Genomic DNA, 27797 nt, shown 5'->3' with positions numbered 1-27797 from the left:
CACTGCATATATATGTACCACAACTTCTTTATCTGTTCCTCTGTTTATGGACATTTAGGCTGCTTCCATGTCTTGGCTATTGTAAACAGTGCTGTTATGAACACTGGGGTGCAAGTATCTTTTTGAATTATGGTTTTCTCTGAGTATATGCCCAGGAATGGGATTGCTGAAAACAGAATTAGCATATGACCCTGCTTAATTTATAAACTAAATGTTGTCATAGATGTGAATGCATGTGGCACAAACATCGTCTATACAGGATCTGGTGCCATCTGCAGCTCCAGGAATCCAATGAGAGTCTGGTATCCCTGTGGGTAAGGAGCGAGTGTTATCTGTCTCTTGGGCCAGTTGCTGGATAAGTTAATAAACAACCATAAATGTTTTAAGCTGTAAACTCATAATCTCTCTTCCAAACAGCGGAGTGCAGTGTTCAGACGTCCTTGCTCTCAACACCTTCTCCTGGCCCGCTTGCTCTGAGTCCTTCTCCCACGGCGTGCTTCCCAGGCCCTTCACCACCCTGTGTGACTTCTGGCTTTGAAAAGCTTCATACACCTTCTTTAATGCGAGGAGACCAGAGCTAGGTGCGACACATGAAGTGTGGTTTGACGGGAGCCATTGGCTCCTTCACTTCTGGACGTACTTATTTCTGAGCAGGGTTGTAAAACCTCATGGGCTGGGACCATCCCAAGGCTGACATCTGCTAACCGCGTCACTCACTCGGTCCTTTCCGCCAGTGTCTACCCCGGTCTACTGTCTGCTTTTGTAAATAAAGCTTTATTGGAACACAGGCACAACCATTCTTCTATGCATTGGGTTAATGAACTCTTTGGCCAACCCAGTATCACCTATGACTGCTTTCATGACAATGGCAGAATTGGGTAGCCATGACAGGGACCAGGTGGCTTGCAAATTCTAAAATGTTTCCATCTGATCCTTTATGTAAGAGGTTGTGGCTCCTTGCCTAGGACCAATTAAAGTTCACCCTATGAGATCATTTATACATGGAATCTAAATAAATGAAACAGAAGCAGGCTCGCTGACACAGAGGACAAACGAGTGGCTACCAGTGGGGAGAGGGGAGAGAAGATATGGGCGGGGAGTGAGAGGCATAAACGATCAGGCTACCTGCTAAGTTGCTTCAGCCGTGTCTGACTCTTTAAAACACTATGGACTGTAGCCCTGCAGGCTCCTCTGTCCCTGGGATTCTCCAGGCAAGAATATTGGAGAGGGCTGCCACACCTGCCTGCAGGGGATCTTCCCGGCCCAGGAGCCGAACCCGTGTCTCTTGCGGCTCCTGCCTTGCAGGCAGGCTCTTTACTGCCCAGTCGGCAGGGAAGCCCACAATAAGCTATAAGGATATACTAAACAACATGAGGAACATAGTCAATATTTTATATTAACTGTAACCTTTAAAATTTTGTGACCCACTATACTGTATACCTATAACTTATATAATATTCTACAGCAACTATACTTCAATTTTTAAAAAACCTAAAAAATGTTCAGTCCAACATAAGTAGTTCCACCAAATTCCACAAACCCAGGGAACCAGGGAAGGTACTCCCTCCTAGGCAAAGATAACTTTTGCCTTAGAATGCCTTGAAGTCAGCACTTTTTGGTTTCATTTTTACTTTCACACATTTTTAGACCAACAGAGAAGTTGCAGAATTAGTATAGAGAGAGTTCCCTCATAGTCCTCATCTGTATTCCTCCCCACGGATAACATGATAATATTTTGAAAACCATCACAAATGCAATAGAGGATGAAGGGACGACAGAGAACAAGATGGTTGGATGGCATCATCGACTCAATGGACACGAGTGTGAGCAAACTCTGAGAGAGAATGAAGGATGGGGAAGCCTGGTATGCTGCAGTCCCTGGGGTCACAGAGTTGGACACATCTGAGCGACTGAACAACAATAGCAAATGTACCAAAATCAGAAAGCTGGCTTTGAACTCGACTATTAACTAAACTCCTGGAGGAGGGCATGACAACCCACGCCAGTTCTCTTGCCTGGAGAACCCCCATGGACAGTGGGGCCTGGTGGGCTGCAGCCCGCGGGGCGACAAAGAGCCGGACACGACCGAGCGACTCAGCACAGTAACTAAACTAGAGACTTATTCAGATTTTAGCATTTTGTCAGGTGACCTTTTCAGTGCGTATTTCTTTAAAATTTTATCGCATATACATGTTCTGGTAAGGAAACTGTGTTATATCACTGCAAAGAGACTTCCTCATGTTTCCCCATTGCAGTTAGACTCTCTCCAGCTCTGAATCCTAAAAACTACTACGGAGTCTAATTTGGAGAATGCTACATTCACGGAACAGTAAAGTGTGGAGTCTTTTGAGGTTGGTTTTGTTCACCGATCATAATGTCCTTGAGATCCACCCGAGCTTCAGAGGCATTCATAATTTATTCCTTCTCATTGTGGAGTTGCAGTCCATTGTATCATGCGCCGTAGCTGGCTAATCCATTTGCCCAGTGAAGGACATTGGGTTGTCGTTAGTTGATCTTCTATAGAGATTTATATCCAGTTTTCCTTCTGAGCAGAAGTTGTCAGTTCTGAGAGTTAAACACACAGGAACGGGACTGCTGGGTCAAGTGGCTGGTGTGTATCCACCTGTGTAAGAAACCACCAACCCCTCTCCCCATCGGCGGAGCCAGTTTGCATTCCTCCCAGCAATGAATTCCTGTTGCTTAGCATCTTCATTAAGTATGTTGGATTATTTAACAAATATAACAACTAAATTTTGTTATCTATTTCATTGTAGCCATTCTAGTAATGTAGCAGATTCTAGTGTGCAGTGATATCTTCCCATGGTTTTAATTTGTGTTTCCCTAATAGCTAAAGAAAAGGCTGGCTTAAAACTCAAAAGATCATGGCATCCGTTCCCATCACTTCATGGCAAATAGACGGGGAAAAGATAGAAACAGTGACAGGGCTTATTTTCTTGGGCTCCAAAATCAGTGCAGACAGTGACTGCAGCAATGAAATTCAAAGATGCTTGCTGTTCGGAAGACAAACTGTTCGGAACTATGACAAACATAGACACTGTATTAAAGAGGAGACATCACTTTGCTGACAAAGGTCCTTATAGTAAAAGCTATGGTTTTCCCAGTAGTCAGGTAGAGATGTGAGAGCTGGACCACAAAGAAAGCTGAGTGCCAAAGAATTGATGTTCTCAAACTGTGGTGCTGAAGACTCTTGAGAGTCACTCAGACACAGAAATCAAGTCAGTCAATCCTAAAGGAAATAAGCCCTGAATATTCATTGGAAACACTGATGCTGAAGCTGAAACTCCAATACTTAGGCCACCTGATATGAACAGCTGTCTCATTGGAAACAGCATCAGGCCCTGATTTTGGGGAAGATTGAGGGCAGTAGGAGAAGGGGGTGTCAGAGAATGAGATGGTTGGATGGCATCACTGACTCAGTGGACATGAGTTTGAGCAAGCTCCAGGAGATAGTGAAAGACAGGGGCGCCTGGCGTGCTGCAGTCCGTGGGGTTGTGACGGGCTGGACACAGCTGAGCCACTGAACATCAAACAGCTGAGGGTATTCAGTATTTTCCCATGTGCTTATTACCATCTCTGCGGTCTCTGTTGAAGTATCTGCTCAAGCCTTCTGCCCACTGTCTAATTGGGATGTTTGTCTTCTTACTGTTGAGTTTAACGTGTTCTTCGTATATTCTGGATATAGGGTCTTTGTCAGATGTATGAATTGAAAATAGTTTCTCCCAGATGGAGGTCTGTCTGCCACAGAACAAGAGTTTTTCTTTTGATGAAAGCCAGCGTCTCCATTTTTGTGTCAATGGATCATGCATTTGGGGTCAGTCTTTATCACTCGGAGTCCAATCACGAGAGAAGGTACACAGCGTTTTGAAGGTTAAACATTTACTATAATTCAGTGTTAAGCTCTTGCTTAATGACGGTTGCCTAGTAAGAAGTGACGAGCCCTAGATCGAGGAGCAGCCCCGGCCCTAGAGCTGAGCCCCTCGGCTAAAGAAGCGTCCCCCCATTCCCCCAAGCCCGAGCTCCAGGCCTCGCGGGGCAGGCTGTGGCCTCGTTCACTGGAAGGCCCAAAGCTGCCGCGGGGCCTCCCTGGCGGCGCCCCGGGCACCCGCCCGCGCGGCATCAGAGCGGGCTCTTCACGGAGAAAGCCTAACGGGGACCCAAAGCCGCGCAGCTGCCGGGAGACGCTGCAGCCGTGCGGCCTGCAGGAGCTGGTTCCGTCCAGACGGCAGGGGGCTGGCCCGGAAGGCCAGGCCAGATGCCTCCCCCGGCGTGTCTCTCTCGCGCCCTGTGCTGACCAAGCGGAACATCCCGCAGCTGGTGCAGAGTTGCAGGGTTGGGGTGAGGCCGCCGGCCGCAGACCCGCGGGGCCTGGGGGAGGGAACACGGCGCCCGCTGGCCTCGGCGTCGGGCACATGCCGTCAGCGGGGCGCTGGCCCCCAGCTCCTGAGGGGCCCAGGGAGCGGGGCGGGCGGCGAGAGGCCCCGCTCCTCGCCCTGCGTGCCTGGAGTGGAAGGCGCGCTGTCACCAGGGCCGCATCCCACAAGGCTAGCGAGAGTGCTAGCGGTCCCGAGGGGGCTCCACGAGCGGCTGGTGCTCGGGCGCTGGGTCTGCACCCGCCGCAGTTCAGGCTGGGATGCACAGAAGGACAAGAAGCAAAGGAAAACACAAACATGCGCAAAAGCAACAGCCAAGAGCACAGGAAACACTCATCAAAAGACCAGGGGACGTCCCAGCGGGTCATCCCTCAATCCCTGGGCCACTCTCCTCGTTTCCATTGTCACGGTCTTCTGATGGCCATTCTCTGTATTTTGTCCAGGGTTTCTGGTTGTGATCAGCAGGAAGATGGGATGGAATGCACCTACTCCTTCTTCTTTGGAACCAGAAACTGTTCAAATCAATTATTTCTACAGGCTTGTTCCACGTGTAGGTGTTCCTGAGCTGGGGTCTTGCCATGAGCAGCTGGCTCAGGGAGATTCCTTCTAAAAGCAGAGATCCTGATCTACAAGACCCCTTTATTTGCTAAAGCTGGACCCGGGCCATAATATGGGATTAAACAGATACCTGTGTTACCATGAAGGGCAAACTGAACTAAAGAGTGGAGCTGACTCAAGGAGAGAGCTTGAACTGTCCTGAACTCCAGCTGGTGGAGCACTCGCCTTTCTCACACAGGAAAGGCTTGGATGCTTCGGCATTGTATTGGCTAAACCAACATTTCTGATCCTGCTAGTTATCAGCTTCCTCCAGGAGATTTGCTTTTAATGCCCCTTCCCATTTTTCCCCCCATTTGTGACACAGAGGAGTGGGTACAAGATAATAACGATAATGATTGCAACAGGAAACAGTAACCGCCTGGAGAATTCCATGGACTGTATAGCCCATGGGTCACAGAGTTGGACATGACTGAGAAACTTTCACTTTCACAATGTGCCTGGAATTATGATAGATGTCTTAAGGGCATCATTGATCTTTACTACAACTTGCTATTTGGCAGATGAAGAAAACTAAATGGTACAGTAGAGTTTAGAAACCTAGAGTCTGATTCCCAATGCCACCTACTTTCCCAAGCCACCCTAGCCTTCACTCCTTCTAGCATGTGTCTGTACCACCTCTTTTTGTCTGCAGCTTTAGGCACACACCCACTTTGGTTTCATCCACTAAATGAGACTGGAGTCTCCTTGCTGGCAGTGAGTTTTCTCAGGTCCCAGAACACCGACCCAACACAGCACCCTGTGTCAGGTGCTGCATGACTGCTGGCTCTCAGCTGCCAATACAGAGGCTGTCGTCTCTGGAAACCGACTTAGCAGAGAGATTAAAAGACTTTATCTAGAGAGTCACAAATCCAGTCAGTGACTGCTGAGTAGAAGGGATACTCGCTGCATAATGAGGCTAATCTGACTGGTGATCAGAGTTTGGCTATGCATGTATATGAGCACCCAACCTGAGATGAGGTTGCAGTAATTTACAGGCTCAGATGTATTCCTTTACAGCTGCATGAGGAGAAATGGACCCAAGTGTCATTAATGCGAGCACTGCCTTTCAAACACACGCTTTTCAGAGACACTTGGTTAGCGATGATGCCTGATAAAGGTTCCCATCAGTCACGCCCCAGCCTGCTGTCCTGATTATAAAGTACAGGCTGCCCGTTTCTCTGAAGATGATGACATGCTATCAAAAGATGATAAATGTCCTCACAAACAGGTAGGGCTAAAAGAAATGTGTGCAATATTCCTCTGTGGTTTTGCAACAACAAATATCTTGACTGGATTTCCTATCGGCTGTGGAGTAAAAAGCAAAAGGCTTTGAACTCTCATGAAGGCTCTAAAGTAAAGAAAGAAACATCAGAGAATCTGGGCACTGAAATACTGTCCACCTCTAGTAGAACCACAACACAAAGCGTGATGCGGAACATTCCTAGCAGCTAGTCACACGGCCTGTGGCAGAGTTCCTCAACAGCCGGGAAAATATCAGGAAAGCCTTCTTTGACAGAAAGCGCCTGTGTTCATTCATTCCTCCATTCATCCACTGGGTGACTATGTACTTACACTGCTTTTCCTCAATGGGCCGAGACTACAAGGAAAGCAGCTTTAAACAAGACAGGACTTATTCCCACTGTTAAGGAAGATCCCTTCCATGGGAGATGGCAGACAACAGACAAAATGGCACAAGAAATAAGTGACTGGCAAATGAGGTGGAGAGGCCCTAAAACTGAACCCACTGAGCTCTCCTGTATTTTTTTACCAAGTAGCCTGGGTCGTGTGCCTTCATGCCTCACAGAACAAGGCTGTTTCCATTCTTCTGCATGGTGACACCAGACACTCGGGAACGGGTAGCGTCTTACCCTCAAACTTTTTTTAGGACAAATATCTCCGAGATCTTTTTGACTCTTTCACCTTTAACAAAATGTGTGGCCCTTTAAACACCACTCTGGGCCCACATTTCCTTCTCTGTAAATGAATGGCTCACAATCTATACTTTTGTTTATAATCACATTACCGCCAGTGAATCACATGGCCCCAATATAAATGCAAGAGGGACTCGAACGTGGAGGAAAATACGTGAGTATTTAGGCAGCAGTGTCTCTACTGCAAATTCCAAATTTCACCTAACATCACAGTGGAAGATCTAACTACATTATCAACTTCCTCATTATTAATACTATACTTTTACTGATACTTCCAAGCATAATCACACAGATGTATACACACTACCTAATATGCACACACAGAATAATATTAATTAATTATTTTTAATAATATTAATATCATTAATAATATAATCAATAATATTATTAATGTTAATGTATTATTAATATTAATACTATGGAGAAAATTTGAAAGAGGAAACATTGTCAAATATCATGCTTATTGAAACACAGCTGAATCACAGTCTCACGCTGCAGGTGCAACATGCTCAGGACCAAGGCTCTGGGGAAGATTTGCTGGATTCCAGTCCTGGTTCTCTCATTACCAGCTGTGTGACTCTGGGTAAATACTTAACCTCTCTGATCTTTAGTATAGGCATTTACAAAAATGAGAATAGAATCACAACCTTTCTCAAGTTACTGTGTGAATTAAATAAGCCAATCTATGTGACATATTAGAGTACCTGACTCACAGTAAGCGCCATAGTTGTCTGATAATTTCTGTTATTACAATTAAATGTGCCATGGAAATGCAGTGTTATTCTTTGCTCAGCCCAACTTGTGCATGCATGCTCAGTCATGTCAGACTCTGTGATCCCAGGGATTGTAGCGCACCAGTCTCCTCTGCCCATGGAATTCTCCAGGCAAGAATATTAGAGTGGGTTTCCATTTCCTTCCACAGGGGATCTTCCCAACCCAGGGATTGGAACTGGCTTCTCCTGTATCTCCTGCATTGGCAGGCAGATTCTTTTACCACTGAGCCACCTGGGAAGACTTAAAACCAAGTCACTCTTCCTTAAAAACTTTTACCATGCTACGTTAGAAAGGGGAGGGAAAATGTATTTTAACACTGAACTTACACATTTGTATCATCACAGTCCCTCCTGGGTTGATTATCTGGTTGATTTGAAAATTTGAAATCAGGATTTGAAGATTCTGGTTGACCAGTCTCTTTAAGGTTTTTTAAATCTCTCTGGTGCCGTTCGGCTGCTCAGGTCTCTGCGACCCCGTCAACTGCAGCGGGCCAGGCTCTGTTCTGCTGCACAGTTAGAATTTATATCTCTTTCTCTTCTCACGGTTGATCGATCACTTCCTCGTCCCCTCCACTAACTTCAGAAAGATCACAGTCGTTCATCAGATTTGTTCTCATCTTCCTAGCAGTCAAGGTAAAAAGGGAAACACAGCTCATTATGACAAGGGAGGAGTCCCACCACTGCAGGAAGCTAATGTGACTGAGCTTCTCTCCTGCCTGCATGTGCCTGCCGATTCGGAGCAGAACCTCCTGCCCTATCCCATCCAGGCAAAGCTCCCAGTCTTGGTCTAGTGCCTCTTGTTGTTCAGTCGCTAAGTCGTGTCTGACTCTTTGCGACCTCATGGATCACAGCACGCCAGGCTCCTCTGTCCTTCACAATCTCCCGGAGCTTGCTCAAACTCACGTCCATTGAGTCAGTGATGCCATCCAACCATCTCATCCTGTGTCACCCCCTTCTCCTCTTGCCTTCAATTTTTCCCAGCCTCTGGGTCTTTTCCAATGAATCAGCTCTTCACATCAGGTGGTGAAGTATTGATGCTTCAGCTTCAGCATCAGTGTTTCCAATGAATATTCAGGGTAGATTGCCTTCAGGACTGACTGGCTTGATTTCCTTGTTGTCCAAGGGACTCCCAAGAGTCTTCTCCAGTACCACAGTTTGAAAACATCAATTCTTGGGCGTTCAGCCTTTTCTATGGTCCAAGTCTCCCATCTCTGCATGACTACTGGAAAAATTATAGCTTTGACTAGATGGACTTTTGTCTGCTAAGTGATGTCTCTGCTTTTTAATATGCTGTCCAGGTTGGTCATAGCTTTTCCTCCCAGGTGCGAGGGTCTTTTCATTTCATGGCTGCAGTTCACATGTATGCCTTCCATTTTTCTGATTCTTGCTCTTCCGTCCATCCAACGTCACAGCCTTTTAGAAACAGGACAGAGTGACAACACGGAGCCTGCCATGGAAGAGCCGTGTGCCTGCTGGGCCATGTGCCCCTTCGGTTCTGGCTGTTTTCTGAGGCCGGGGTTTTTAGAGCATGAATAAATCCAGCCCGCTTCAGCTCTCTGGAAGGAAAGCAGTGCCATTTATTTGTTTAATCTCTCCAAAGCAGCCCGAAAGCATTACCTGGAGGTAGAACTTGGAATTGGATTTGTGGTCCCAGAGGCCCATCACTGCTAGAATGGGCCCAGCCCCACCGTGAACAGACACATTTGCAGTTAGAGACTATTAATAAACCGATGAAAGCTCCCTGGTTAAAAGCTGAAGAATGCGATTTAATGCTCTCTTTTGCTTTTAATGGACTGAAACCTGTTAAAACCTGCTAAATAATAAGGCAATTTTTTTTTCTTGCAGCTGATAGAGGGACAGTAGCTCACACATATACACTTGAGAAATGTATTTCAACAGGCTCTATACTTGAAGCAGCTGGAATGGAGCAGAACCTAGAGTCCATAGGGTCCAAGGAGTCCCAGAGGAAGGATGGAGATGAACCTGGAGACCTTCCACTCAGAACTTCTGTGCTTGCATTATCAGCTTTTCCTAGGTCTATTAAATCAACAGAGCAAAAGCGAGGCAGATGTGGTACGCAGACAGAGGCGGCCTGGTGCGGGGAGGAGCCATAAAATGGCCCAACACATGTCCCAGGGCTTGATACCAGGGCGAGGCTCACAGGGCTCCTCTGGGGGCCCTGATGCAGAGAGTGGCTAATTGAGCACAGAAAGGAGAGAATGCGGGATGGAGTCTGAAGCCTCGCCTCCTTCTTGAACTTCCCAGATGGGCTGTTGCGTTTATTTTTGGAATCGTGATGTCAAAGCAGCCAGCTGACGCAGTCGTTTGGGTGAGATTTTTGCTTTGGGGACACCTGCCAGGAGTCAGCTTCACCATCTAAACCTGGTTCTCCCTTCCCACTGGGGCAAACACATCCGTCTGTCTGTCCCACTCTGTGCACGGGCTGTCCTGGGCTTTGTAACTGCTTCCAGGCGGCCACGAGGCCGCGGAGCTCCCGGCCAGGATGACCTCCAGGTCAAGGGCATCTCCCACTTCTGGTTGTGGGAGCCTCTTCCTGACGCCCTGCCCTATAGGCCTGGGCTGGAGTCGCAGCTTCCTCTGACAACGGAAGGCTCTGCGTGCATCTTTTAGGTACATCCCTGAAAGTCTCTGATGCCGACACAGAGCTCTCTCTGGTGCTTCGAGCTTCTACAACTTGGGTTTCACTCCTTGCCGTTGTCTCCATGATCCAGGTGTTCTTCCTATTACGGTCCCAACCTCTCCCTTCATCTCCAAGCCCTGTCCTGCCTCTTCTAAGGCTGCTGTTCACATAGCCGGAAGTAGGGCGGGCTAGATTAAAACCACTGTGGCGGTGTCCTTTTAAAAGACGGCCTGAGCAAGAACTCCCATTCCAGACGACCCGCTGGTGCTGAGCCTCTGCCTCACTGCAGCATCCTGAAGCCCCGCTCCGCAGCAGAGCAAGTTCAGTGAAAGGGTCTTGGGAACTCAGAGGCTGGGTCATAAAAGCAATCAGAACTTCAGCCTGGCTGTCTTTCTGAAATGAAGATGTGCGGGGCACTCACGACGTGCAAAGGCCCCCAGTAGGACCTCCGGCAGACAGCTCCCCCACCCTGAGGCTCCAGCCAGAAGCGGCATCACCAACAGCCTGAGCTGGGGGTGAAGCAGGTCTAGGGATGGCTCACCAAGCTGCCATTTGACGGTAAGAACACAGGAGACCTCCCCTCACACCCCCACCCAAGCAAGAACTGCCTGCTGAGCCTCGGGATCAGGAGAAGTTCTACAGCGTAGCACTGATACTATTACCAGTAATATACCCAATACCACGGGAGACACAGCGTCCCCTACATCCGAGCAAGTTCCGCTCTGAGAGCCCACACATGAGTCCCATTCGGTCATAAGTCCAACAAAGTTGGCTCAGCTGGTAAAGAATCCGCTCTCAATGCAGGAGACCTGGGTTCGATCCCTGGGTTGGGAAGATCCCCTGGAAAAAGGAAAGGCTGCTCTCTCCAGTGTTCTGGCCTGGAGAATTCCATGGACCGTATAGTCCACGGGGTCACAAAGAGTCGGACACACTGAGCGACTTTCACTTTTACTTTTGCAGCAAAGTTAGCCTCTGCTGGGTGCTGTGATTACTTGCTCAGTCGTGTCTGACTCTGCGACCCCGTGGACTGTGGCCTGCCAGGCTCCTCTGTCCATGGAGTCTTCCAGGCAAGAGTACTGGAGTGAGTTGCCATTTCCTCCTCCAGGGCATCTCCCCAACCCAGGGACTGAGCCCAGGTCTCCTGCTCTGCAGGCCTATTCTTTACGGTCTGAGCCACCAGGGAAGCCCAAAGTGAGCCTAGACACCCAACTAACACACTTGGCTAAATAGACCGTAATAGGTTCGCAATGCATTCTCATCTTTGAAAGCTCACAGCTGTACTGATGGTAAGTGACATCAAGCTTTAAGTGCTTTGTTGTTGTTGCTTCTTTTAAATTTCAACAATATTTTTATTACCAAACTCACAAAGGGTTAACCCTTTAACCCAGCTAACAGAAAAACTGCACCTCTAACAGGAGCTGGAATGGAAGTGCGCACCTAATAAAGATCGTCTCTTTAAAAAAGCTTGTACATATATATATATATACACTATCTGTGTAAGTATATTTTTAAAAAAGCAAACTTTACCATTGTTGGGAAAAAACCCAGGGAGTAGGGCAGATTATAATACATGCTTTATTTTTCTTTCTGGAATCAGAAGACAGCTGATAAAATTGCAATTCCTGGATGTGCAGAAGTTTACATTGGGTGGAATTCTGATGAAGACAAAACAAAGACTTTCTCAGGTTTTTAAGTAAAATAATACATTCAGAAAAACCAACATCTAAATTAAATTAATCTGATGACAAAGTACCCACATACTGAATGAGTTTTCTTTATAATTCTATTTTTTTGTGTGTGGTTCCACAAATAATATTTATTTATTTATTTATTTATTTTTTAATTTTTCAGTGGGTTTTGTCATACATTGATATGAATCAGCCATAGAGTTACACGTTCTTTATAATTCTAAATGTGTTCTACCTGAAAAAAATTACTTTTTGTCTATGAAGTTTCATTTAGTTTCTTTCCTTAATTCCCTTTGGCATTACAAAAGAAAAAAATTAATTTCTACAAGATGCAACTCAAAAAAACTGTCTTACCCTCCCCTGCTAATTGCAAGTTTCATAGAGGATGTCACCTTTACCCTTTTGAATAAAGAGGATATTAAAGTGAACTCGTTCAGTCGTGTCCGAATCTTTGCGACCCCATGGACTGTAGCCTACCAGGAACCTCAGTCCATGGGATTTTCCAGGCAAGAATACTGGAGTGGGTTGCCATTTCCTTCCCCAGGGGATCTTCCCGACCCAGGAATCGAATCCAGGTCTCCTGCATTGTAGGCAGACGCTTTACCGTCTGAGCTACCAGGGAAGCTAGGGAGGATATCAGTGGACAGAAATACTCAATGAGTTTTGCAGCCATGACAAGTAAATCATTCTACATCTACTCCAACCACAGCTATTAGACTGGTGGTTTTTTAGCACAAACACATACTGTGGTAAAAATCTTGAATTACTCTGAAGTAAGAAATTGGTTTTCACCTACTGTTTCAAAACCCTTTCTAATATTAATTCACCTTTCAGGGTGATGATTATCTGATGATCCTTCCTAGGCCACAAAAGTTAACACATACTAGAACCTGGAAATAACTAAAAGACAAGCACAACATCACTAACATGCTTTTCCAAATATCTGGCAAATGAGAGATTTATTAAATGTTTCTAATAATGGGTAGGTAAATATTATTTCTGTCTCATTTCTGATACAGCCTTCTGTAAATTCCTTATTATGGGGATGTCAATAACTTACAAATTTATATGATGACATTAAAATTTAATTTTAAAAGCTATATAAATAAAAGCTACATTGTTTCTCCAGTTTAGGAAATTGTCAATTTTATGGAGCAAACTATTTATGACCATGAACTTTAGACTACATTATTTTTAAATATCATTGTATACTGATCTAAAATGTCTTAGTAACACAAAAAAAAGCGTGTATTTATGGACCCTGAATCAATCCTTTTTTAAGTGACTGGGTTTTCAACTACCAAAATTACTGCACTAAATATCACTTTAATTGACTGAAATAATTAACGCACTTTTCCAAAGAGAAAATTTCTAGGAGATAATACATATCCTTGGACTGCAAGGAGAGCCAACCAGTCCATCCTAAAGGAAAGCAGTCCTGAATATAGATTGGAAGGGCTGATGCTGAAGCTGAAATTCCAATATTTTGGTCACCTGATGCCAAGAACTGACTCATTGGAAAAGACCCTGATGCTGGGAAAGACTAAAGGCAGGAGGAGAAGGGGATGACAGAGGATGAGATGGTTGGATGGCATCACCGACTCGATGGACATGAGTTTGAGCAAGCTCCAGGAGTTGGTGATGGACAGGGAGGCCTGGTGGGTGCAGTCCATGGGGTCACAAAGAGTCAGACACGACTGAGAGACTGAACTGAAATGAATACATATCCTACCAGACTCCAATCCCTTCCACTGAAGGCAGACTTCTGGTATCTTATAATTTTCTTTATTCATTTTAAAAAATTCACATTTGACGGCCCCAAAACCCTAGACCTTGCTTTTTTTTTTTTTTTCCTTTTGTATTAAAGTTCTGAGTTTTGATCTTGCAGAAAATTCTGTATTGTCTAGCTAGCATTACAAAATCAGTAAACACAGAAAATGTAAGATTGAGATGGTTTCACATGCAGCTTCTAAATGAACTAATATAAATTTTACATAGAGGGATCAAAGATGCTTCTTTTCAATACACACAAAGCTTTTCCTATCTGGCAGAATAATAAAAATAACAGAATGGTTTCATTAAACAATTGAGAATAACCAAAAGCTTTGGCCCTTAACTTTATCTTCTCTTGGAAGCCTCCACTCAAGTAAAAATCACAATAATGATGGGATGAGCTTAAATGTGGGCAGACACACAGGTCAGAATCTTTTAACAGATCCAAGATCTAATATGCAAAGGCAAATAATTTCAGCAGTACTCTTAGGGGTGTTAGAGGGTTTTGCAAAATGAGAGGAGCTCTCCTGGGTGATTTAGTAGTCCAGTAGCCTCCCAAATCAGAGCAGCACTAACGAGGATGATGGGATTAAAGGGTTAGCTGCCCAAGAGGAGACCGCAGGTTGAAGGAATCAGAATGTGGTTCAAATCCCAGCTTTGCCTCTTATACATGTGTGGACCTCAGTCAAGTTATTTCACACCGAACCTGGTTTCTTTATCTGCAAAGTAAGAGTCAGATTCTTCCATAGCCTTTCTGCCACAGATCCGGAACAACCTCCTCTCTACACACAAAGCGAAGTCTTTCTTGGGATGCATAAGCCAGATTCATTGTTTCTCCTCTCTGGGCAGCTCAGAAGCCACGTTGTTGGCTCTGAGAGTCGCTGACCACTTTGTGGCTATCTGACGTAGAACTTCTAAAGCACTTTGTTGCAGCCTTTTGTTCTCAATCCTTCTTTGAAGTGAAACCACAAGAGGACAGGAGCAAATATTGAGCATGCCCTAAAAGGTTTAAGTGAAATAGTTAAGGAGTTCTTTTAGGGATTGCATACCCTTGATGTGCACTTAGTAATATTTCTGAACCCTCTACTCCCATCCTATGAAAGGCTCATTCCAGTTGCTCTGGACGCTTGTGGCCCTATATTTGCTATTGTCTCCTGATGAATCATTTCCTACCCTGGATTATACTTTGGGTTTATTTCTTGTTTTCCTGAACTGGACTGAAGACATCTTGCAAGGAGCAGTCCTACTCTGCACCTTACTTTCCACCCCTGCAGTTATCTTTAATAGTGTGAAAATATTTGAATATGAATGAGTGGGCATGAATGAACAGGTGAATCAAAGAACTAATAAGTACCCTAGAGTTCAAGCTGGTCAAGCTCAAATCTCTAACCTGTTCAGAGAAGGATGGAAAAGATTTTCTTCTCCATATGTTCTTCTACTTCCTGGGCAGCATGAAAGAAATGCATTAAGTTTTTTAAATCTGAATGTCATGAATTCTACTACAGACTTGGTAAGAAAACAGAAAGCTGGGCAAAAAATAAGTTAAGGTCCAAATGGGTCAGTATCCTGACAGCTACACATACTGCATCTTGACCTTCACGTTGGAGTTTGGCCAGGCATCAAATGTTATAATCTAAGGGTGAATGACTTGAGCAATCACGTAACTACTGGCAAGGCTGTCTACAGACAGTCACAACCTAAGCAAAGCGGATGTTGGGTGCTGGCTGCATCGCCCGGACTCCACCCTATGCAGTTAAACATGCTCCCTGCCCTCAAATTTAACCTGATACCAGGGACACAATTTAGTTAGTGTAGAGTTGATCTAACTCAATAGAGTTTTTAAAAATGTTCTTAACTCTCATGAGAAACTGAAGTAGCAGGGAAATTTAGGGATGAATCTGAATGCAATTATGATAATTAGAATAATGACTTAATTTTATGCTGTCTCTGGGAAATGTTCAACTCATGGGTTGTGCATTCAAATTCTGAGTTAAATTGGTTAATATCTTCGATTTGCATTATAAAGTACAAGTAATAGAGTTCAATTAGTAAAATGTATTGACTCTAGGCATGGAAATGGTTACTCTACATTTTGGGAGTGTGTTAGTTTTGACTGTTAAAAGAATTCCTAGGATGATATTGCTGAAATTAAAATTAGTACATCACTGTTTATTGATGGTTTTATTTTTAAATTACATATGTGCGCATATATTTGGCTGCACCACGTCTTAGCTGCAGCATGTGGGATCCAGTTCCCTGACCAGGGGTCAAAGCCAGGCCTCTGGCATTGGGAGCACAGAGTCTTAAGTCACCAGGGAAGGCCCTATTTATTGACAGTTTTAATGTAAAACTCTCAGTGGCTGAATAAAGACATATGGGATAAAGGCATATGGTCCACCAAGCAGGTAAAATTTTGGTGGGATTGACAAGTAGGCAGATCCAGCTTCCGGAGGTGCTGTGACAGGGCTGACACAGAAGCCCGGCTCTTCTGCTCAGGTGTGTGTCTGTCCACGCACGTTACCATCGGCGTGTAACACATGCGTCCTCTGTGCATGGTGATGCATGGGGTGGAGTAAAGTACAAGGGAGCACTTTTCCAAGCCCAGGATGTATAGGCCTTGCCTGGGACCCTCAAGTGATTTTGGTGGGGTGGAATTCAGGAGAGGTGTAAAGGACCGCCCGAAGTGGTCCGGGCAAGGGACAGACCATAAAATGCCCTAATGTGCGAACTCCCTGTGGTCCAGTGGTTAAGAATACACCTTGCAATGCAGAGGACGTGGGTTTGATTCCTGGTCTGGGAACTAAGCTTCCACATTCTGCAAAGCAACTAAGCCTGCAACTAGAGAGTGATGTGCCACAACTAATACACAACACAGTCAAAAAAAAAAAATCTGATGCCATGTCTAAGAGTTTGGAATTCATAGAACATAAATGCAAGTATAAAATTTTAAATTTAAATATCTGTTTCAGTTTGCGGTTTACTAAGAATTCAATGGAAGCTTTATGCTGCTCGCCTGTAAGAAGTCTGCTGTGAACATGTTTTGTTTCACATTTGTTTCACGTCCCTTACTAGTAGATAGCAAACCCTTCACTTTTCCACTTTGGAGACAAAGTTCTCTAACGGTCCACGTGTTTTTTACACGTGCTCATTTTATGTTCTGTCATATTTGATCACTGTTGAACTTTTCTGTTAGAGTTGAGAGTCTACATTGAGAATTATTAGTTTGCAGTTGAAATATTTTATCATTATATGAGCTCTGTGTGATGTGAGATGTGCTTAGCCACTTAGTCATGTCCTACTCTTTGGTGACCCCATGGACTGTGGCCTGCCAGGCTCCTCTGTCCATTGAATCTTCCAGGCAAGAATACTGGAGTGAGTTGCCATTTCCTCTGCCAGGGGATCTTCCTGGCCCAGAGATCGAACCCACTTCTCCTGCGTCTCCTGCATTGGTGGGTGGATTCTTTACAATTGCACCACCTGGAAAGTCCTTATGGAAGCTTATGTCCACTCAATTCCTAAGAACATAAAAATAGGGGAAAAAAATCCCTCCATTAATTTAAAAAACACGCATAAGTGCACATGTAGACACAGATGTTTCCAGAAGTCTGACAGCTGTAGATGAAGCCACTGGGAGTTTTAATTTGTTCATAAAATTCATCCAGATGTCCAGCATTTCATAGATGCTGTTAAAAGATAGGTGCTCAGCTTTCTATTTAGTTTACAGATTTGCTATTTCTGCTAAAGGCAGCCACATGGAGCGTGGAAAGATACGCACACTCACACACAAGAAGTCAAGCACCCTGTTTCTTCGAAACATAACAGAAATTGTGTCCATTTTGTCAATTTAGTCTTAATCTCCTTCCTATAAGGCACTTGTACCCCAGCCCCTGACCACAGATGGCAGGTCCTTTGGAGATTCAGGTACACACAGCTCCACTCACTCATTATGTTTGGGAAGACAATGTGTTCCTGTCTATATGAGGAATTTTTTTGTGAAATTCTCTGATTCCAGGAGTGGGTTTCCGTAATGTATCTGGGTCAAAGCTTTTATCTGCAAAATACCATTCATCGTGATTTCCCCAGGCACAAAAGGGACAGACTGGAATATTGTTTGTGATTTCCACACCACCTTTAATGTAGAATCTGTCATCACTGATTCACACACAAGGATCCCAGGATCACCGTATTCAAATAAGCATCAGGAGTCTGTGTGCGTGTTTCCTTTCTGAATTCCCCTTCTGTTTTAATCTCACTAGAAATCTGCTCCCAGCACACTCTGCTGGTACTGATCACGCATCTTGATCAAGGAACACTTGAGAAAGTCCCTTTCTTTAACCAATCTGAAGCATGTCATGAGCCAGGGCTAAGAAAAGAAAAAACACTTGAGGCATCAGTGTTCTCACGATGGTACTTCAACTCCTCGCCAAGATGCTTGCAAAGGGGTCCTTTATTGCAGCAGTGATTGTCCCGGGGAGTCTTTGTTTGGGAGAATGGGTCAGAAGAGAAAGACCCCAGGAGCTAGTACAGTGTCCACTCTGCCAAGAGGGGCGTGTGTACACCACTCCACTAGGTTTAAGTGCCGACAGAAATGTGTCCGCTCACAAACGACTGCGTATTGCCTCTGAAAGGTCAACAGAGCCATGGCTTCGTAAGCCACAAAAGCTTGCGCTTCTCTTCTTAAAGAAAATGTGCAATACTAATAATGAAGGCCTAGTGTAGTGGGGTATTTCAGGAACATGTATTAAAGACAGAATCTTGCATATTCACAAATATGTGTATAACACATTTATATAATAACATGCCATCTAATATATTCCATACTGTACTATATATACAAAGGTATAACACAGTTTCTTAAATGCATGGCTTTCTGATGCCAAGCCCAGCCTGTATTCTGTTATAACTTTCAACATTTGGGACCTTTGTTTGACGCCTTTGTCAAGAAAGGCAAACTCTTCTCATCATCCTTATGAAAACAGAAACAAAGCTAAGTCCCATTTGTCCCTTGCCGAAAACTGTGTCTCTTTTCTAAACGACATCAGACTGGCTTTTCCTTACAGACTACTCAGCTACCCCTTTTATTTCCAGGTCACCATTCTCATGATTTGAGTGAGCGAGTGAAGTCGCTCAGTCTTGTCCAACTCTTTGTGACCCCATGGACTGTAACCTACCAGGCTCCTCCGTCCATGGGATTCTCCAGGCAAGTGTGCTAGAGTGGGTTGCCATTGCCTTCTCATGATTTAGATTCAACCTAAATGGAAAGGCAGAAAAAGCGTGTGCCTGACTCTGCCTGTCACTAGGCCTGATGTAAACAGCAGGCTTGGAGAGGGTCCTGCTCAGAGGAGAGACTCCAGACTATGTGACCTAAAAAAACTGACCGGCATTCCCACAGAGGCTTTGTTTCCTAATGTATTTATTTACAGTCATTGGCTGCATTTTACATCAAACATCTTCTTTATCATTAGAAAAGTATTCAACACTCTAAGTGTAAGTAATTTGAATTTCAGTAAACACATGGAATCAATTACTAGTTCAGAGTAAATAAACACTCCTTTGCATTCACAGACATTTTCAATAATAGATTCAGACCTTTTGGGACCTTTGAGTCAGGTGAATACAACATCCTGGATGATAATTTTGAATTTCCCAAAAGAAAGGGGGGGGGGATTGATACAAAGAAGATTGAACTGTAAGAGTGAAAAGGGCAAATTTAACTTGTAACATAGTAGCTTTACCTAATAAAAATATTTGCAATTTTCTGAGACTTGAGATAGTTATGTGACAGAACCAGGGAGAAAGGTTCTCAGAAGGTACCAAGTAGATGTGCTGGGTGCTGTGTGCTGGGCTCAGGGGCTTCAGTCCCGTGTGGCTCTGTGACCCCGTGGAGTGTAGCCCGCCAGGCTCCTCGGTCCACCGGATTCTCCAAGCAAGAATCCTGGAGTGGGTTGCCATGCCCTCCTCCAGGGGGTCTTCCTGACCCAGGGATTGAACTCATGTCTTCTGCATCTCTTGCATTGGCAGGTGGGTTCTTTTATCACTGAGCCACCTGGAAAGCCAAGATGGCTAACGTAAATCTAAAATCTCAACAAACGAATTAACTCCTGATTGATAGTCACTGAAGGGACAGTAGAAATCTCAAATCTTCTTAACTTGCGTTAACTGAAGAATCTCAAAAGAAAATAACAAACAAACAGGAAGTAAAGTTAAGGAGTGAGACTTGGCCATTATGAAAACCTGCAACTCTGAAATTCTCAGAGCACTATCTTAGAATTCCTTGGATTAATGAGAATTATTGTGCTTTCATGGAATCAGGTATTCAGAGAACATCCAAAGAGTTGCTTTAATTTAAGAACAAAAGAGAAGAACTGATTGCTTCAAGTTTTCAAGCTATCCGTTATAAAAAGTGCTCTGCAAAGAAAAAAGGAGAAGTAAAAGGATCATGCAAGTATATCCTCTAAATGACCATGTCATCTGGAAACAGAAATAGACAAGACATAGAAATTATATTTGAGCAAGAATAGGATAGGGGAGCCACGGGGTATGGATTCTTATGGGACTTCATAGGCAGGAGGAAGAAGAGAAAAGTGACCCACTTTTCAGGGAGGAATTTAGAACAGTATAAGAAACAAAGGTGCAGGGGGATCGTGTCTGTAGTGAAGAATATTGCAGGGAAATAACAGAAAAAACATTTGAAAAGGTAGGCTGTGGTCAAACCACGGGGGACCACGGGGTTCAGCAGAAAGGTTCCTTGCAGGTTTCTGAGCGGGCTGGCGCTCAGACTCACACTGCCTCCTGTAAGTGGGCGGAGGGTGAAGGGTAGGTCGTCAGGGCCCGGATGGGGGCAGCTGGACGTGCACGGAGGTGAGGCGACCGTGGGGCTTCCCTGCTGGCTCAGATGGTAAGGAAGCCGCCTGCCACGAATGAGGCCCAGGTTCGACCCCTGGGTGGGGACGATTCCATGGAGAAGGGAGTGGCCACCCGCTGCAGAACTCTTGCCTGGAGAGAGTCCCCGGGACAGAGGAGCCCGGCGGGCTACAGCCCGTGGGTTGCACAGAGTCGGGCACGCCTGAGTGATTAGCACTGTGACTTGAAGGCAAGTGTAGGGGTAAAAACAGAGACCCACGAGGCCAGGACCCGGGGAGAAATCACGCTTGAAAGGGTGAGAGACGCTTTCTCGGAGCGTGAGGGGAGGGCGTCCCACCCACTAAGTAGACGCAGAGTCTGAGGCCGAGGGAGCGGCTACGGCAGCTGGGAGCGTCCAGATCTGCAGGCTGCGGGGCTGGGGAAGGCAGAGGGGAGAAAGCGGTGCGGCACGGCCAAAGTTAGGCTTTCTTCCTTTTTCTGAGCCTGTAAAACAGAGGTGCTGCCAGCCCACCCAAGTGAGTGACCCAGAGCCACAGAGGTCAGCTCGGGTCTTGGGAGGACAAAGCTGACATGTGGCCGAGACTGGAGCGCGGGGCGGTGGGAGCCCCGGTGGGAGGGGATGCTCATTGCTCCCTTCCGGAGGAGAACGTCTCTCCCCGCCCTTTACCACCAGGCTGGGCCATGCGACTCGCCAGTGAAGGCGAGAGAAGAGTCACGTGTCACTCCCACGAAAGAACTGTAAACGTCCACTGGTTCACACCCTTCTCCTCCCCTCTCCCAAAGAACCGGGGATGTCCACGTAGTGACGGCTCCATCAGCCTGGCCCCAGGGCTATATTAACACGGGAGAGACGGCAGGGCTGCTATGGGGGGTGGGAGAGAGATCACCAGTGGCTGTGTAAGCGGTGGTTTGTTTCTGCAGTATCACCTAGCCTAGCTAACGGACAGATCATGGGATGAATAAGTGTCCAGAAAGGGCAAGTAAAGGGAGACCGGGGGTTGATTTCCCACGAGACTTAATCCAACTAAGTGTGAGCTGTCATTTCACAGAAAGAGTCAGTGGAGTTACATTCCCCAACTTATATAAGTGTAATTTCTCAATACTGGGATTACTTTTTCTGTATTAAGAATTTGCATCAACATAAGGGAAAGGATAAATTAGGAGTTTGGGGTTAACAGATACACACTACTGTATATAAAACAGACAAATAGCAAGGTCCTATTGTATCACACAGGGAACTATGGTCAATATCTTATAGTTATCTATAAAGGGAAGAATCTGAAAGAATATATATATGTATATATACACACACATATATACACCTGTACCCTTGAAACTAATGCAACATTGTAAAATCAATTATACTTCAATTTTAAAATAAATAAATAATTAAAAATCCTAAAACAGTTACTAGATCAGACAAAGTTGAAATATTCTTGAAATAGTCTGTAATGAACAGTAATCACCCTCCCAAACCAACAATTCTGCATTCCAAATATTTTTTAAAATTTTATTTTTGCTTGTAAATTTTTCTGTGTTAAATTCACCAGTCTAGCACTCCTCATTAAATTGAAAGAACTAAAATCAGGTATTGCTCTCAAGGAGTGTGTTCTTGCTTAGCAGCAGGGGAAGAAGGCTTTCTGGGAGCCGCTGGGGGCTGATCACCGGATGGTGTCTACTGCTCACCATTGCAGCCTGCAGACTGAAGGGATGGAAGAGAATTCCAAGATCAGGAAGTCAAGGGACTAAGAGTTTAACCAGCAGATCATGTCAGATATTTGTTAGCCTAAGATAGCAATTAAAATCCATAATACATGATATAGGGATTTCAAAGGAACTATTTGTCTAAATTAGTTTTTAATAAGTAGGTTTGGAATGAGATTTGTTTTTCATGAGTATTCTATTTCTTGTATTTCAGAGAATCCAAAGCAATTTTTAAATTCAAGTCCACACCACTTCTTTCTGGCTTTTTGCTTTGCTTTGTTTTGTTTTTCACTATTGTTGCCCAACCTTCTCTTAAGATTCTTGTCTATCAAATCACTGTTTACTCAAGCATTCCTTAAAGGCAATTGGTATATATATATATAAGTTTGGCAAAATTAGTGAAAGTGATTTAACCTTTCTATACATTTTATGCATGCATAAATCACACACCTCGGTACGTTAAGCAAGTTACAATTTGTTATTATTAAAACATACAGGGTCCCTGATTTCCGACTCTTCTCTCTCTCTCTCCTTCTGCTTCCATGTATTTAAGTATTCTAAGAAACTAGCTCAGAGACCCATTGTGTTTTTAGAGCTGTACCCCTTTCTAATCAGTATGAGCACCCAGACAGTAATAAAGGGACAGCTAAGAGCTTTAAGAAAACTCCCATTTGCCGGCATAGGTGCCTTGGATTCATACTGCAACAAAATGGGATGAGAGTCTGTAATATTCCAAGAGCTTTCTGGGCTACTTTTCATAGGTAGTTTTGCAGAAATCCCAGGGAAGTATAGCATTTGGCCTAAGACATCGAGTGAGTGTGCTGGGATTGTCAGTCTTTCCACCTGTATAATCTGTCTCTTTGCAAGCAGAGGCCCCCATAGGTCAGAAAGGCAGTGCCCTTCCAGATGTCCATCACCTCCTTCTTTTGGCTTTAAGATATTGGTACTAACTTTGCAGACTTTATTTTCCCTCTGGCTTCTAAAATTTTCTCCAGCTCCAGCTAGAAAGGGCCCTTCACCACTTCAGCACCACTCCAACCACTAGGTCAGTCTGGTGTCTCCACTGGGAATCTATTTTATGTCGGCTATTTCCCACTACCCAACCCCAAGTAGTTTTCACTCATTCTCTTAGAAGACAGAGCCCTGATGGCTGTGATTCTTCCCATCCTAGGCCCTAAGGTGAGGGATGGAGGTATGCATTCACAACTCATTTATGTAACAGAGATGAACTCACAAGGGAGCCTTTCTTAAGCCTAATGAGCAGCTCTACTCAGCATGTATGTATGTATGTGTATAGATGTGTGTGTGTGTATATGTACGTATATATACATGTGTGTATACATATATGTATGTATATATATTAAATGGAGCTCATTCTCAGCATAGAGGGATTTTTTGCATTTTAAAGAAAAGCCAAAAGTAACTCAAACAGCCACTATTGATAAAAATGCCTAGGAATAGAAAAGTTTGAGAGCAAGCAAAAATTTACATCAAACTCTGGACATCAAACTCATCTTTTTATATCAAATCTTTTACATCAAATTTACCTCTTTATTATTCCTACCTACCATCATTTTGTAAATGAAATATAGATCTTTGTGGCGAGCATGGTTTTAGGGAATCCCAGTTTGTGCCCAAACATCTGGGAGAAAAATGACACTCACTTGCTTCATGATTTCTCCTACAGTCCCCAAAATAAGGCAGTGAATTTTCAATTAACAGAGAAAAGGGTAATGCTTCCCATACAAGGCCTTACATCTGAACTAATATGATGGCATGAGTCAGCTCTTACTCAGACCTTCAAAGAAATGAACATGACGATTTTTTTTCCTTTTATATGTTGGGATACAAAATTGGATGAATCAGAGTATTAAAAGGGTGAGAGAAAATACAGCCAACAGTTTACTCAGCACCCACACCCTGTGGGACCAGGGGCCCGGTTTCAAAGGCAACAAGAGGTCCCAGCTTCAGAGAAGACACAGGGTCCTCACAGAGGAGGCACACTGCATCCACAGTGATGCTCGCGTGAAGCATATAAAATGCATTCTGGGGACTCAGGGGAATGCCATCGCCCCTTACAGACTCACACAAGAGCAAGCATCTCTCCAGACCCTCTGAGGATGACGTGTATGTCTCACGGGTGTACCTTGTGTAATAAAGCTGTTTTAATCTGTTGTGTTCATTCACTGTTGTTCTTATATTTCCATCAGCCAAGGCCAGCAGATCTCTTCCAGGTAAGACGTTACAATCGACAACATCAATGCCTCCTGCTATCTGTGGGGCCTGGGAAGCCACTGGTACATAGCAGCCCTTGTGTTTAGAAAGTGATTTATTCAAGGCGCATCCATGGATCACACTGCTTTCCTTTTATGTGAGTTCTGAGGACCAGGGGTCTTATATTTTAAAATGCCAGCTTACAGAAACCTTCCTGGCTTCCCTTGTTATGAATAAACTGGTTCTTTGAGGAGCTGTGTCAAGGGACCCTTCATAAGCCATTATTTCACAGTGAGGACTGTTAAAAAGAATAATTGGCGTCAATAACACTTACCTGTATATGCAGAGGGAAGGTTACCCAGCCATAACAAGCCCAGCTTCACACAGCCACTACTTAAGAGAATGCAATATTTGGGATTTATGAGGACAAGCCCTGTCAGTAGTAATGCCCTTACGGGGGCCTTCGCGATTCGTTTGGCATAGTCTGCTGTGTACTCACAGGTGAAGCAAATCTGCCATGCAGTTCTGGGCGAGGATGCTGCATACAAGATGCAAGTGACACGCACTGAAAGGTTCGCGTCTCAAAAAGGGCTGGGGCCTCAACGCCCTTCTGACTCTTGTGTTCCTCAAAAGCAGCCATTGGACTGTTTCCAGTGCAAAATCTGCAATATTACTAGTGATCATCTGCCTCTCAAGGGTATTGGAAAGACGGGGGTGGGAGGGCATTACCATTACACAGAGAGATGGGTCAGGCATGAATCAGGGTGGCAGGGACATCGGCAGCGGACCAGGGAAGGAGCCCCCACACGACAAGGATGAGGGGGACAAGACAACAAAGAGCGTCGCGTAACCTGTTTTGTCAGAGCTGGAATTGATGGCATTGGTAGTGATGGAGGTGAAGGTAGTCTTTGCGCTGTCCTTGGCAGTGACAGATTTCTGCTTATTTTTCATGGCTTCCAGTGCTTTGAGCTTCTTGGCATGTTTCGTGCCTTTGTAGTGGGCCGCAGCCTGGCTCTACAAAGGAGAACAAAATGAACCGTGCAATCAGGCTCATTTCTAAACTGGCATTCTCTGTATTACTGCAAATACAGACTCCCTTTCAATAACAGGTACCATTCAAGCTAATCCTGGCTGTGGTCAAGCAGTGGGGTTCTATTGAGAATGATGCTACGAAGCAATGGGAAGCAGGTTCTAAACCCTCTGGATGGAAGGGAGAAATATTCTATTGCCTCTCTTCAGAGAAATGGAGCTGCACACTAACATATCAATGACATTTTCTTTGTGGAGTGGGGGAGATAAATAAGAATTTACAACCGCATTGCTTTTGTTCTGTCACAAAGATGCTGGGCTCCCAAGATTAACAAGGGCCCTGGCAAAGAGCAGCTCTCACCTTCTTGGCTCAGGAAATGTGTTTTCTCCTTCTACAATGGGTCTTATTGACACAGGACCCAACAGGTGTCTATCAGGAAAGATTCACCGATAGCAACACAAGTAGGCACCCCAGAGACCGGGACTGAAGCGTGGGATTCAAAAGCGAATGCCCTGTGAGGTCCAAATGGAGCCACGGAAGCCGGGCAGCTGTACCCTTCCTTCCTTGTCCTTGCTTCTCACAGAGGGTAGTCTGAGAAGTCCAAGGCAGGGGCATTCTTGCAACACGTGGGTCTTTTGTGCCCTGGTCCACTGCCAGGAAGAGCCACTGTGTTCTGACTACTTCATGGGGCCAATGCAATTCTTTTGTTTGTGCTTTCTCAGATTCTTGTAAATAGCAATATGCATTTTTCCACATTTATATTTTCTTAATATTATTTTTTGGTACCAGAGATACATTAGGTGAGTTAAAACATCATCTTAAAAATGTGTTTATTAATATTAATTTATTTATAACCCCCCCATGGAGGGGGGCCTATCATGGCTTAAGGTGAGGTGGAAGCAGTCAGGGAGATTTTAGATTGGAAGGTTTTCCAGTTCAAAAGCTTTAAAATTGCCACCTCACAAAGAAGAAATCGCAGTGGGGGACTAAGTATACAGACATCACTTCCCATGACTTATACAATCTTAACGTTCCATTTTGCCGGAAAATAATAGTCACACTGTCCTCTTTGTCACACCAACTGTGGTAGGGAGGGTGTTGTGGTACAATTTCTTTGTATAAATAGAGACATATAAAATCCACACCTTCATTTGCATCATTCTGACAAGTATCCTCAAAGGCCTAGGTACCCTTATTGAAAGAACACTGGACAAGGAAACTGTATATTAGAAACAGTCTGAACAGAAAGGACACTCATGCATCAGTTTTCCAACAACACATAACATCAAAAGACAGAGTGTGGGTCAAAATCTGAAGTTAAGACTTGTTATCGTTCATTGAGGAACACAGATTGGATTGGTTTGAACCTACATGGAGAACGATATTTTGAAAGACGGAGCGGTGTCCCTTTCTTCTCTTGCCTGACTTATTTTTAATAAATCAAATTCTTTGGATATATCTTTTGAGGGCATGATGCTATATTCAATTAGATCGACGACATGTAGTCAGTCATCTTCTCCAGACAGCTCAGATCGCACTTTCCCTTAGAGCAAAGTTCATCTCCCTCTCCTGGTGCAGAAGTGAGCACTGCACATACAACACATATTAAAATATAGGTGAGATGAACAGTGCTCTCCCCGCATGGACTTTCAAAATGTACTTTTAATGCATATTTTAAGGTGCCTGGCAAACCTATACTCTTAGTGGTATTTCCAATCAGATAAGACTTTAATACACCATAGGACCAAGTGATTGTCACTCTTTTGAATATTAAGAAAGCTACTCCAAAGGAATACTGCCAGTTAAGAGTGTACTTAAATGAAAAAAACCAAATACTCCCTGCACAGATACAGCTGAACCCATGCTTTCGGCAAGTGAAACAGCTCAGGGTGTTGTGGGGAGATGGAGGCAATCCAATCACCAGCCGTCAGTGGGTCCCAGTCAAGACCCGACATGTGAAACAGCAAACAAGACAAGACAAAAAGTGTACTCACTCGCTAACTGAACTACAGTCCCAAAGCACTCGGGTAATAATTATCTTAATTTTTAAAAAATCTCCTATTCAAAAAGCAACTGAGCCTTCCACAGATTAAAAAAAAAGAAAAAGGTTGAGTGGTATGAACGTCCAAAGTGCTATGGAGAGACCATGACGTGTAGACTTCGGGAAATGAGGAAGCGGGCTGGAGGCTGG

General features: G+C 44.5%; 1 protein-coding gene across 3 annotated transcripts in view; it reads right to left on the bottom strand.

Moving 5' to 3' along the window:
- Positions 1–27797, bottom strand: part of ZNF385D (zinc finger protein 385D) — a 940966-nt gene that overhangs the window by 74948 nt on the left and 838221 nt on the right. For all 3 annotated transcript variants that reach the window (XM_065947373.1, XM_065947375.1, XM_065947374.1), the window contains one exon: positions 25428–25590. In XM_065947373.1, coding sequence (XP_065803445.1) covers positions 25428–25590 — 163 coding nt within the window. The remainder of the gene's footprint in view (positions 1–25427; positions 25591–27797) is intronic.

This window comes from Muntiacus reevesi, chromosome 10, assembly GCF_963930625.1.
Source record: "Muntiacus reevesi chromosome 10, mMunRee1.1, whole genome shotgun sequence".
NCBI classification, from domain to species: Eukaryota; Metazoa; Chordata; class Mammalia; order Artiodactyla; family Cervidae; genus Muntiacus; species Muntiacus reevesi.
This window is presented reverse-complemented; position numbering and strand designations above follow the sequence as displayed.